General features: G+C 39.5%; 1 protein-coding gene across 1 annotated transcript in view; it reads left to right on the top strand.

Annotated features, from left to right (window-relative positions):
• Positions 1-12789, top strand: part of ZMPSTE24 (zinc metallopeptidase STE24) — a 48467-nt gene that overhangs the window by 16797 nt on the left and 18881 nt on the right. The window contains exons 4-7 of the mRNA XM_082832431.1: positions 4071-4187; positions 4567-4719; positions 6072-6213; positions 11091-11275. Of these exons, the coding sequence (XP_082688557.1) occupies positions 4071-4187; positions 4567-4719; positions 6072-6213; positions 11091-11275 (597 nt within the window). The remainder of the gene's footprint in view (positions 1-4070; positions 4188-4566; positions 4720-6071; positions 6214-11090; positions 11276-12789) is intronic.

Here is a 12789-nt window from a genome sequence, read left to right as displayed (position 1 = left end):
CCCCACTGCTCACCTCCTGCTGTGTGGTCTGGTTCCTAACAGGCCACAGACCAGTACCAGTCTGTGGCCCTGGGGTTGGGGACCCCTGTTATAGAGCCATTACGAGCTTTTAAAGTAGAGAAGTGGAGTTTTAGATTCATCTGGTGTGTATGTAGGATGGATCGAAAGGGGAGGGATTGATATTAGGCAGGGGGACCATTTCAGAGGCTGTTTTACTGTTTAAGGCAAAATAATTTACAATGCTCTTGGAATCTTAGTGTTTTAAGGAGGGAATAAGCCTACTGATTGGGGAATTAGACTTACTGTTCATCTTCTTTAAGAAGAAAAATGGCTTATTGATAGAATTATTCATTTTAAATGGTATTTATGCATAAGATAAGTGAGATTAAGAAGAAATCAAGTTATCTTAAATTAATTCAAGGCTCCATACGTAGATGATTTATATGTTAGTGTGCAGAAGGAACTTGAACTTATGGCATATGTTGATAAACTAGGGAGAATGGAGAATGTTTCAGAAGACTACAGGTGAGCAAAATCTAGACTTTCAGGGCTTCCCTGGTGGCGCAGTGGTTGAGAGTCCGCCTGCCGATGCAGGGGACACGGGTTCGTGCCCCGGTCTGGGAGGATCCCACATGCCGCGGAGCGGCTGGGCCTGTGAGCCATGGCCGCTGAGCCTGCGCGTCCGGAGCCTGTGCTCCGCAACGGGAGAGGCCACAACAGTGAGAGGCCCGCGTACCGCAAAAAAAAAAAAAAAAAAAAAAAAAAATCTAGACTTTCAAAAGGAGAAAATGGTACATTCTGTGCAGAATGCTAAACTTGATAATCAGTGCCTTATCACAATTCTTCAGTGAATTATTAAAGAAGAGATGTATAAACTTTAAAAAAAAGAGTAGAGGGACTTCCCTGGTAGTCCAGTGGTAGAGAATCCACCTTCCAATGCAGGCGATGCAAGTTCAATCCCTGGTCGGGGAACTAAGATCCCACATCCTGCAGGGCAACTAAGCCCGGGCGCCACAACTACTGAGCCCCCACACCTCAACTAGAGAGCCTGTGTGCCGTAGACTACAGAGCCCACATGCTCTGGAGCCTGGAGCCTGTGCCACAACTAGAGAGAGAAAACCCACACGCCACAACTACAGAGAAGCCTGCACACCACAACTAGAAAGAAGCCCTCATGCCTCAACGAAGAGCCTGCGTGCCACAACTAAGACCCAATGCAGCCAAAAAAAAAAAGAATAGAGCCCAGGTATAATCCCAGAGCAGCTTGTGAAGGGCACATGATAAAACATTTTATAGTTAATCTGAAAGACTAAAGACAGAGAAATAGCCAGAAAGATTCTGAATAAGTAAAATAATGAGTGGTAACTTTTAGATATTAAAATGTATCATAAATTTTAAATAGTGTATTGGTACCAGAAACAGGCCTAACTAAGTATATGTAATCTTGGTATATGATAAATGTGGCATTTCAGATTGGTGAGGAATATATAGGTTATAAATTTTCTTAGGACAACTGAGAAAAAAATAAATTCCAATTTTATATCCTCCAAGAAAAAGAAAGACTTAGATGAATTGAGTATTTAAATATAAACAAAGATACATTGACAATACTTAAACTATAATTTTTTTTAGCTTTTTATTTGATATTGGAATATAGCCGATTAACAATGTTGGGATAGTTTCAGGTGCATAGAAAAGGGACTCAGCCATACATATGCACGTATCCATTCTCCCCTAAATTCCACTCCCATCCAGCCTGCCACATAACACTGAGCAGAGTTCTCTGTGCTGTACAGTAGGTTCTGGTTATCCATTTTAAATATAGCAGTGTGTACATGTCAATCCCAAACTCCCTGACTATCCCTTCCCCACTTCATTCCCACTGGTAACCATAAGTTCGTTCTCTAATTCTGTGAGTCTGAAGAAACTATAAATTTTAATATGATCTAGAGTTTTTAATTAATTAATTAATTAATTAATTAGCTAGGCTGTGTTGGGTCTTCGTTGCTGCGCACGGGCTTTCTCTAGTTGCGGTGAGCGGGGGCTACTCTTCATCGCAGTGCACGGGCTTCTTATTGTGGCGGCTTCTTTTGCTGTGGAGCACAGGCTCTAGGCACGCAGGCTTCAGTAGTTGTGGCTTGCGGGCTTTAGAGCGCAGGCTCAGTAGTTGTGGCGCAGGGGCTTAGTTGCTCCGCGGCATGTGGGATCCTCCCGGACCGGGGCTCAACCCCGTGTCCCCTGCATGGGCAGGCGGATTCTTAAACATTATGCCAACAGGGAAGTCCCGAAAGAACACTTTAGAAAAAATTGAGTACCTCAACACAAAAATGGGCAAAGGAAGAAATTCGTATGATCATAAAATACATGAAAAATATAAATCCATACTGACAATCAAAGAAATGTGTTTTAATACAAAAATGAAGAATCGAGGAGTCGTGCTTCTTTCTTTGTTTTGGCCTATCATATCATATTGGGTAAAAAACAGTTAAAAGAATCATAGGACAGAATTGTTGAGGGATAGGGAACTAGTCTCATGGTGCTGTCAGACTGAAAACTAGTATAGTTTTTCTAGAGGACACCTTGGCAGTTTGTATCAAAAATCTTTTAAAAGTTTGACACCAGGGCTTTCCTGGTGGCGTGGTGGTTGGGAGTCCACCTGCCGATGCAGGGGACACGGGTTTGTGCCCCGGTCCAGGAGGATCCCACATGCCGCGGAGCGGCTGGGCCCGTGAGCCATGGCCACTGGGCCTGCGCGTCCGGAGCCTGTGCTCCGCAACGGGAGAGGCCACGGCAGTGAGAGGTTCGCGTACCACAAAAAAAAAAAAAAAAAAAAGTCTGACATCAGACATTTCACTTTTACAAATTTATGGGGAATGAATGAAACGGGTTCATTGTAGCATTGGAATGAATGCTACATACATAATGGAAATATATGTAATGGAGCCATTAGCAATGAAGTAGATCTATATTTATTGATATAGAAAGATGTTCGTGATATGTTAAATGAGTAAAGCAGGTATTCAAACAATCTATACAATATGGTTGTATTTTTTGAAGATGGGATTCCGATTCAGTAATTTTGAGGAAGGTCCTGGAATCTACTTTTAAAAAATTTCTCATTTCCCATTTGGGGACAAATGCCGGCATAAACCACCCTGCATGTTGTAGCCAGACAAATCTCCTCTTCCTCTTCCCTTCTCCCTCTTCCTATGTTTAGAAACATAGTGGCTGCATCTTTACTACCACGTCAAATATGCTTTGGTGGTGTACTCACACTTAAAAGAATTCAGTTTTACACTGGGGAGTAAGAGGGAGAGTGATGGTGTGGTGGGAGGGAGAGCGAGGGTTTTATTTGCTTCATTGCCTTCCCCTCCCCCCAAGTCCCTTCATACCAATTAGCCCTCATCCTCCACTGTCATAGGAAAAGATATTTGTAAAGAAAAATGAGGCAGTTCTTGGCTTTTGATCTCCTAAGGACCTGTTGTTGAGGCAATTAAAGGAGTTCTAGAGGGTTATTTTCTCTCTTGAGTTTTGGCTCTGTTTACACTTTAGCACACTCTGCCCCACCTGCCCTGGCCCAGCTTTCCTGATGCTGCATTATGTTTCTCTGCCTGGTCCCAACTAGGCCCGTCGTCTTGTCATCTTTCACTTTTAAGGTGCTCTTTTCTTTCTCCTTGCTTTTGCAAATTGTGTGGAATTCCTCCTTGCCTCTTCTGTCCCACTAATTTATCTCTTTCTTCAGAGTAGCATTCCATTTCTCATCAGTGTTGTAAGCCTTTCTTGAATTCACCAGCATATGTGGCTGAATTTAAGTTCTTTTAACCTTTTTGTCTCTATGACTTCAATTAACTTTCATATGGTGCCCGTGTAATAAAAGAGGAAGTGTTTTAGTGCCTCCCTGTCTTGCAAATAAACTCTGAGGGTAGCAGTGATGTTTCAGGCCCGTAGAATCAAGCACATTGCTTGAGTTATAGTAAGTACTCAGCAAATACTCGTTGATTGGTTCCCTAATATTTCATTTGAAGAATGCATTAATATTAAAAAACTGCCTCTTTTTTTCTTGTGTTTAGATCACTCAGTCCTTGGTGTTTCTGCTGTTGGCTACACTTTTCAGTGCATTGACTGGTTTGCCGTGGAGTCTTTATAATACTTTTGTGATAGAAGAAAAACATGGTTTCAATCAGCAGGTAAAATAGAGAATGCAATGTTCTCTTTTGTGCTTTTGTCCTCTGCTGGGAATAATTAAAACATAATTTGCTATTTTAGAGCATGAATTAATCGAGGGAAAAGGAACTGAAGATATGGTAAAGATCACAGTTTAAGGTCTTGCCATAAACTCTTCTAGCACTAATGTCTAGTGTTTTTTCAGCTAATAACATTTAAATGAGTTTATTTTAAACTATAAAATGCAAGACATTGACTTATTGTCTTAGGCTACCTGTTGTCATGTAGTCTCACTGCCTTTTAATATTTAAAATTGCTTTAATAATGTATCCTTTCTATTCACTTATTTGTTATTTTAAAAGCAGTTTCTTAGTTTCTCATGATGACCTTTTATTTTTTCAGACTTTGGGGTTCTTCATGAAAGATGCAATCAAGAAGTTTATTGTGACTCAGTGCATTTTATTACCCGTGTCTGCACTTCTACTTTACATTATTAAAATTGGGGGAGACTATTTTTTTATTTATGCCTGGCTGTTCACACTAGTTGTGTCTCTGGTAAGTGAAATCTTTGTTTCGATTTTCTTTTACAAAATGTTCCTTGGTGAGATAACTGTCATTTAATCTTCATTAGCATCTAAATGATTCTTAAGAAGCAGAAGAAATATAAATAGGTGCTCATATAAATTCCCCTTCTGTTTTCTGCTTTTAGCTATAGAAATGGGAGAGTTGACTCTGACCATAGATTTTCTTCTCCTTATACTGGCTCTTATAGATTCTAGAAGCTAGTTGTTAGTTACCTTTAATGATGCAGTTGTCAAGCAGTTTGGGGCTGTGCATTTGTGAGTTGCCACCAGAGTGATGACTAAGTTTGACAATTTGATGACTCTTGACTGAGCTCCAGTGTCTAAAAACCATGGATATTTTGGAGAGAGAATAGATGTAAGCGGGATAAGAAAAAGAAAGCATAAACGTGTCTGCTTTCTCCTGCCCTCCTTCCCCTGCCTTTCCCTTCCTCCTCTCCCCTTTGCCCTTTACCCCTTCTTCTCTGTCCCTTGCCCCCTCCTCCTGCCCCTCCCCGTCGCCCTGCCTCTTCCCTTTTCACCTCACAGCACCCCCTTCTTCCCTCTCTTCCTTCTCCCTCCTTTTTCCTCTCTCCGCTTCCCCATTGTCCCTTCTTCACATCTTCTTTTCCTCTTCTCTTTCCGATATTCCAAACTGCTTCACAGCACAAACACTACAACACAATCAAAATGGCCTGTTAACAGCCCCCAGAAAATACGTCCTATCAGCTCTTCAACTGCACTGATGGTGAGGTTTCTTTTAGTCTGAATTACCATGATGCTTATTGCTTCACCTCCTGCTGGTGGGATCATGACTGGAAAATGGGTGCTAATTGGACTTACAAATATATGTTGTATGGCAAATTGAAGTGACAGGAGAGAGAGCAGAGGAAATGCTCCCAAAATGCTTAAGGAAGTACTGTTTCAACCAGTGTGTATAGTTATGAACTGCAGGTCAGTAATATTAGCAGGCAAACCAAATAATAGCACACAGTCAAGCTCTAGTAGTTCTTTTTTTAGCAAACACTTCAAGTCTATTATGATTACCTTGAAAGACAGAATTCCAAGTTATGATGGGCTCATGAAGTGTCAGAAATCCCCAAGATAGTTTTGAATGGACCATTTGGCTTTTCAGTTATTACCGTATAGAGACTATTCATTTTGATTTAATTCATCAAACAGATATTGAATGCTGTACTGGTACTATTTCGGGCTGGGAATACCAGAGCAAATAAGATAAGGTCCCTGTTCTCAGGGCTGGGATCACATAGTTTTAATATTGAATCTGTATAGAGTAGTTTCTCTTTAAGGACATATTCATAGGTTGTTCTCATATTTGCGTTTCAGGTGCTTGTCACCATCTATGCTGATTACATTGCCCCTTTATTTGACAAATTCACACCTCTTCCTGAGGGAAAGCTTAAACAAGAAATTGAAATCATGGCAAAGAGTATTGACTTCCCTTTGACTAAGGTGTATGTTGTTCAAGGTAAGGCTCCCCGGGGTAAGAAGATTTTATTTGAGTGATTTGTTTTATTTGATTAGTTTATTCTTAAAACTTTAATAAAAGAACAAATCAGTTGGTTTGGGGTTTTGTTTGTTTGTTTGTTTTTGTTATTTAAAGATTAGGATTTTACATTTTGGCTTTTGAAGATTTATAAGAATTGATGACATAGTCCAGTGATAGAAACTGGTGGCCTGATGCCAAGTCCTGCTCCTGCCTGCAGCTATGTTTGGTTGGTTTTATTGTTTTTAATTCTGCACCAAGGCCTTTATCACTCCCTGCTATGTCATAATATTAGACTGATTTTTTCACTTCTGTTACCTGCCTGGCTCCTATATGTAACTGAGTTGGACTCTTGCTTAGTTTCCATTTGGCAGTGGTTTGGGGGCTCAAAAACAAAACCAATGTTATTGGCTTTGTCTCCACCAAGAAAACTTCCAGTGTTCTGCAGGACTCTGATTTCACCTGCAGATTACCCAAGATTGGTGCCACTTGGTATTTTGGATTAGTTATACTCTGCTTTTCTGATGATTGCTTTTGAAAATTAAGCTATCTATCTGTTAGCTTGTGTAAGACTACTAAAGTCTCAAGGAAACCTACAAAGATGCAAAGAAAAACTGTGTGGTACCATGACTTTCAGAATCTGTAAATTAAAATCCATGTAAATGAATGAGTGTAGTTCTGCCTCTGCCACTTACCAGCTGTGGGATCTTGGACAAGTCACTTTGCATCTGTGGGTTTCAGTTTTGCTTCCTCTGAACTGTGGTCTGGCAAATGCTTTCTGTAAAGGGCTAGACGGTAATTATTTTAGGCTTTGCAGGTCACACGGTCTCTGTTGCAACTATTCAACTCTTCCATGATAGTACAAAAGCAGCCATAGTAATACATAAAGAAACAAGCATGGCTGTTTTCTAATAAAACTTTATTTATAAAAATAAGTGGCAGGTTTGATTTGACCTGCAAGCCACAGTTTGCCCATTCCTCCTCTAAAGTAAAAATCCCCATTGAGAAGTAGCTATGGCGGATGAAGGAGTAGAAACTGAGAAGTAATTGCAGGGTCCAGGAGGACAGAGATGGTCACAACTGGAAAGAATGAATTAACAGCAACGAGAAGAGTATAGAAATCTCAGGCATTTGGCAGCCAACTAAAGGCACAATTAGAACGTGTCTATCGGGAAATAGTAGAAAAAGAAGCCAATTCATACTACTGCTTTGGCCTCTGAGATTACTAGTCTTTTAATAATATTAAACTAGTAGCACAATGATCAGTATAGTAGAACAATCTCTGAGGCGCTTTTACTGAAGGGGCAACCTAAGTTGCCGATCACTTATAATCAGATAACGTGAATGCTAATGCTATGACAGTAGAGGTAGTCGGGAAGATATGTGATCTATACCATCAGTGCTATATGATTTTAGCTGAAATAGTCAGGGAAGGCTTTATGGAGGGTTATAACATAAGCTGGGACTTTGTGGAAAATCAAGATTTGAGTAGGTGGAGGGTAGCATTTCAGAGGTCAGGCTGTGGAGCCAATAGGTTTGCGTTTAAATTCTAGTTCTAGCACAGATTCCCCGTGTGACTTTGGACAACTTACCTCTGCTAAACAGAAGTTACTCATCTGCAATGCATGTTTCTGTTGTTGTTAATAATGTTGTCAAAAATATTTTGAGTAAATGAATGTTGTTAATAACAATAACAACACACATGATGGATTTGTAAATTGAAAGGAAAAACCGAGTGAAAAACCAAGAGTCTTGCTCTCAGAAAATATCAGATAGTAAGTACTGTGCAGAGAATTAAACTGATGTGAAGTGATAAAGAATGGCTGAGTAGATACTTTGATTAGGTCATCAGACAAGACATCTCTGAGCAAATGAATTTACGCTGAGATCTGAAGGAAGGAGCCATCCGTGCCAAGATCAATGGAGAGACCCTCCAGAGCTTTGTATCTTCAAGAAACAGAAAAAAGTCCAGTGTGGCTACCTCATGGCAGGAAAGTGTTATGACATGAAATCTGAGACATAGGCGAGAGTCAGACCACATAGGCCTTTGTAAATCAGAGTAAGGAGCTTGGATTTTATTTTAAGTCTAGGGTTAAAGCTATTGAAGGTTTTAGGCAGGAAAGTGACATGGCCTAGTTTGTACTTTTTACCTATTTTATGTTGCTGTATAGAGAATAGACGGTAGGGGAGGCAAGAGTAGAAGCAGGGAGAGCAGTTAGGAGGCCAGTGCTGTTCAGGAGGAGATAATGTGGCTTAGACTAGAATAGTAGTAATTGATGGAGAGAAGTGGATATACTGGGGATGTGTTTTAGAGGTAGGGTTGATGGAATTTGCTGGTAGATGACATGTAAAGGAATAAGAGAGAAAGAGACATCAAAGATAACGACCTAGATTTTTGGACTAAGCAGTTGGATAAATGGTAGGTTACTGAGATGGGAAAAAACTGGGAGAAGAGCAGGTCTGTGAGGGTTTAAGTTCTGATGGGTGTGTTATATACCTATTGAACATTGTACTAGAGTTCTGCAAGCAGTAGTTAGTTGCATGCCAGCCATAGAAACCAACTATAGCTGATTTAACCAGAGAAATTCCTTATTGAAACAATATTTGATAACTCACAAAGTCACCAGGAAAGTTAAGTTTACCAAACTTGGGAAGTGGACTCTCCATCGGGAGACCAGGAACTCAGAATCATCCTGCAGAACCAGTCTGGGGAGGACACTGCTAGTGGCTCCTGATGTTGGAGTCAGCAGTGTGTATCCCTAACATCCCTTCCGCTAGCACCTGCAGAATTCATTCCTCACTGCCCTGCTTCTTTATGTAATTAGCTAACTGTTTCAGAGTCCCCAGTGGGTGCATCTGATTGACTGAGCCAGGGCACTGGGCTAGCTGCCAGGAGTGCTTGGGGAAGCAGATAGCTAGCTTTTTAGATTTCTCAAATGAGAAGCAGTCTCTCACAAGACTTGCATGATGTGAAATTCCCTAAACTCTGCAAGGGAATTCTAATACTGGTCAGGGAAAAAACTATGCTTGAGAATATAAACAACAGATAGGCACTTTAGCCATCCATGTGGAGATGTAGGCCTGTCAAATAAGCAGCCAGATATATAAATCCAGAGTTCTAGGGAGAGGTCAGGGCTAGAAATAGTGATATGGAAGTATCTGTATCTGGCATGTAGATACCTCCTTGGATGAGGGCACTTAGAGAAGAGAAGGGGGCTCAGGTCAGAGTCAGCAGAGGAGGAAGAGCCAGCAAAGGAGGCTGAAGAGGAGAGACCACTGAGGTAGGAAGAAAACCAGGAGAAGATGGTATTTCTCTTGAGATAGGAGAAGGAAGTGTTTCAAGGAGGGAGTGGTCAACGGTATCAAATGCTGCCAAGAAGTTGATTGAGATAAGACATCATAAACGAAAGATGAAGAGACAGCTGGCCATGCCTTACAATCTCATAGAACGTTTTGGTTTTCAGAGTTCCCAAATACATTACTTCATACCTCAAGTGGTACGATAAATCCATTCAGTAAACAAGCATTATTGAATAAATACTACATGCAAGGCATAGTGATACAAAAAGCTTATGGTCTAGTGCAGGGACTCTTAAAACTTTAGTGAATATAAGAATTCCCTGGAGAGTTTGTTTAAAGATTCCTCGGCTCCATTCTCAGATATTGGGTGTTTCTAGTATTTACGTCTAACAAGTACCCGTAGGTGATTTTGGTGTAGGCATTCTTTGGGCCACACTTTGAGATACTTAGACCAGTGGAAGATACTAAGACATTCATTTTGTTTTATTTATCTGCCTACTTCCATAGGTAACTTCAGGTAGCTTCTAAGAAATATTTTTAAATTAATTTAAAAATTAGAATCAGAGAAGATAGAAATGAGATAGAAGTATGAGATCTAGATACCCAGCTTTCCAGATCCTAAGGTCCTATATTATTGATAAAATTGGACCACATATTTGGCTCTTAACTTCCAGGCAACCAAACCAAAAAAGTCCTCTCCTCATATCATAAACGGGAAAATAAAGCTTAAAGAAATTAAGAAAGTTTCTTACATTTACACAACTAATACATGGCAGAGCCAAGATTTGAACCTAAAGTCATTCTTAACCACTAAATTCACTGCACATGCTAGAACATAAAATATAAAGAAAATAAAGTATAGAAAACAAAGAAAATTATAAAGAAGAAGATAAAAATCAACCATAGTTCAGCTACTGTTAGCCACTGTTAAAAATTTAGGGTTTTTTTTTTCAGTCTTTTTAAGATAGTTTTAATTTTTTCTGATTAAATAAGTATACTGACTTTAAAAGCCTTGGAACAGAGCAAAGTGTAAGGGAGGGAACAAAAATCCATATTTCTAGAAGCCAGTGATAAACACTTCAATATTTTAATGTATTTCTTAATAGGTTTGTGTTTCTGCTTTTCTATTTACATGTACATTTTTTCATGACAATAATGGAATTGTATATACATGAAGTTTTACATCCTTTTCAGTTATGTTGGTGAGCTTTTTCCTATCTTGTTAAAATATTTCAAAAGTATACTTTTTTTCTGGCTGCTTAAAATTCCATTTCATAGCTTTACCATAATTTAATCATTCCATGACTGTTGGCTATTTAGGCTTTATTTATTTACTTATTGCTATAAAGCTGCAGTGAGCATAAATATTTGTTGTCAAGACTGCAAAGAAACAGGCACTTTCCACTGCTGGTGGTGATTTATGTTGATATAATATTCTTCAGGTGTTAAACAATTTGAAAATGTTAACGTCCTTTCCAGTAATTCAGTTTCTAGGCGTCTCTCCAAAAAACCCCATACTTTTTAATTATTTTCCATGCTTTGAACTGTCTTTTCCTTAGGATCTAAACGCTCTTCCCACAGCAATGCTTATTTTTATGGCTTCTTCAAGAACAAGCGAATAGTTTTGTTTGACACTCTACTAGAAGAGTATTCTGTACTAAACAAAGACATCCAGGAGGAGTCTGGCATGGAACCCTGCAATGATGGAGAAGGGGACAGTGAAGAAATAAAAGCTAAAGTTAAAGTGAGTTCTTCTCTTCCTAAGAGACCCTGGCTTAGTTTTTATGAACAGTTCCTGTGACAACTCAAAATAACATTAATTTCTATGTAGTGAGTGTTGAATTCAGGGAGACTATCAAATAAAAACACAGTGACCCCTTTATAACTGTGGTATTTGGGAGAGATTATCACTATCGTTACATGCTAACTACCTTGCAAGCTTTCACAGAATGTACACAAGTATAAGGTAGGAAAATTCTTATGATTATAAGCTGTCTTTAAAACAGGGACTTTATATATAATTCCTGACATGTTTATGATTGAAGAATTCCCACAGGCAAGATAAAAAGGTGATAAACATCTCACTTTTAGCTTCATTGAGATATAGTAACTATAGGCTTTGGCAGTGGAGAGACTTGAATTTGAATCCTGGTTCTGTCATTTAGTAGCTGTGCATTCTTGGGTATACTATGTGACTTGGTCAGTTTTCTTTTGTTTGTTTAACAAATATTTATGAACTGTAAACTCTGTGCTGAGATACTTTCCTTGGCACTAGGAATACAAAAATAAAGAGGCAAACCTTGCTCTTAAGGAGTTTATAGTCTAAAGGGGAGAAAGTCATACAAGCACAGTACAATATGGTAATTGCTGCATTGAAGCTGTAAATACTGGATGCAGTGAGAGCACAAGAGAAGACGTTTGTTAAATCTGACCTTTTAGTCTGAGAAAGCTTTTTCTGAATCTTCTCCTGGATGAGGTCAGCTAATGCTGATTAGCAAAATCTAAAGTATACCAAGACTAAATGGGGAGGGGAAATACATAAGAAAACAGTACATATTTCATCAGAAACAGTCTCCAGTAGTTGTGTGTGTGATGGAATGTGCCATTGGCTTTGGTGTCATTCAGAGATGATTTGGGATCTGTGTAACTCTGGGCAAGTAACTTAAGCTCTCTAAATCTTTGATTTCTTAACTGAAAGACAATGCCATCAGGGTTTCTCATCTTGGCACTATTGACATCTTGGACCGGACAATTTTTCATCATGGGAGGCTATCTTGTGCATCATAAGATGTTGAGCAGCATCTCTGGCCTCTCCCTTTAGATGCCAGTATCAATCCCTCCTTTCCCAACAACTGTGACAATGAAAAATGTCACTGGACATTGCCAGATGTCCGCGGGGTTGGGGGGTGCTGGAAGGAGGGGGCAAGATCACTCCTAGTTGAAAAACACTGGGATAAAGATGCCTACCTTTTAGGATTGTTAAGATTAAATGAAATAATATATGTGAATAACCTTGTACTCTGTGTACTTTAAGTACCAGAAAATAACTTGTATCACTGAGCATCTGTTTTGACTCTAACGAGATGGTCTAATAGAGTGCCTAGCCTGTTATAAATATGTAGATGGAACAAAATTCTGTGAAGGGCTTAAACAGTATTGGGTGAAGGTTAACTCCTTTGATTATATTTATTTTTAAGTGGGTTTATCAGATTTCCCCGGCGGTCCAGTGGTTAAGACTCCACGCTCCAAAGGCAGGGT

The sequence above is a fragment of the Leucopleurus acutus genome (genome assembly GCF_964270905.1).
Source record: "Leucopleurus acutus genome assembly, chromosome: 2".
Taxonomy (NCBI): domain Eukaryota; kingdom Metazoa; phylum Chordata; class Mammalia; order Artiodactyla; family Delphinidae; genus Leucopleurus; species Leucopleurus acutus.
The sequence above is the reverse complement of the archived record's forward strand: the minus strand, read 5'-3'. Positions and strand labels throughout refer to the sequence as shown.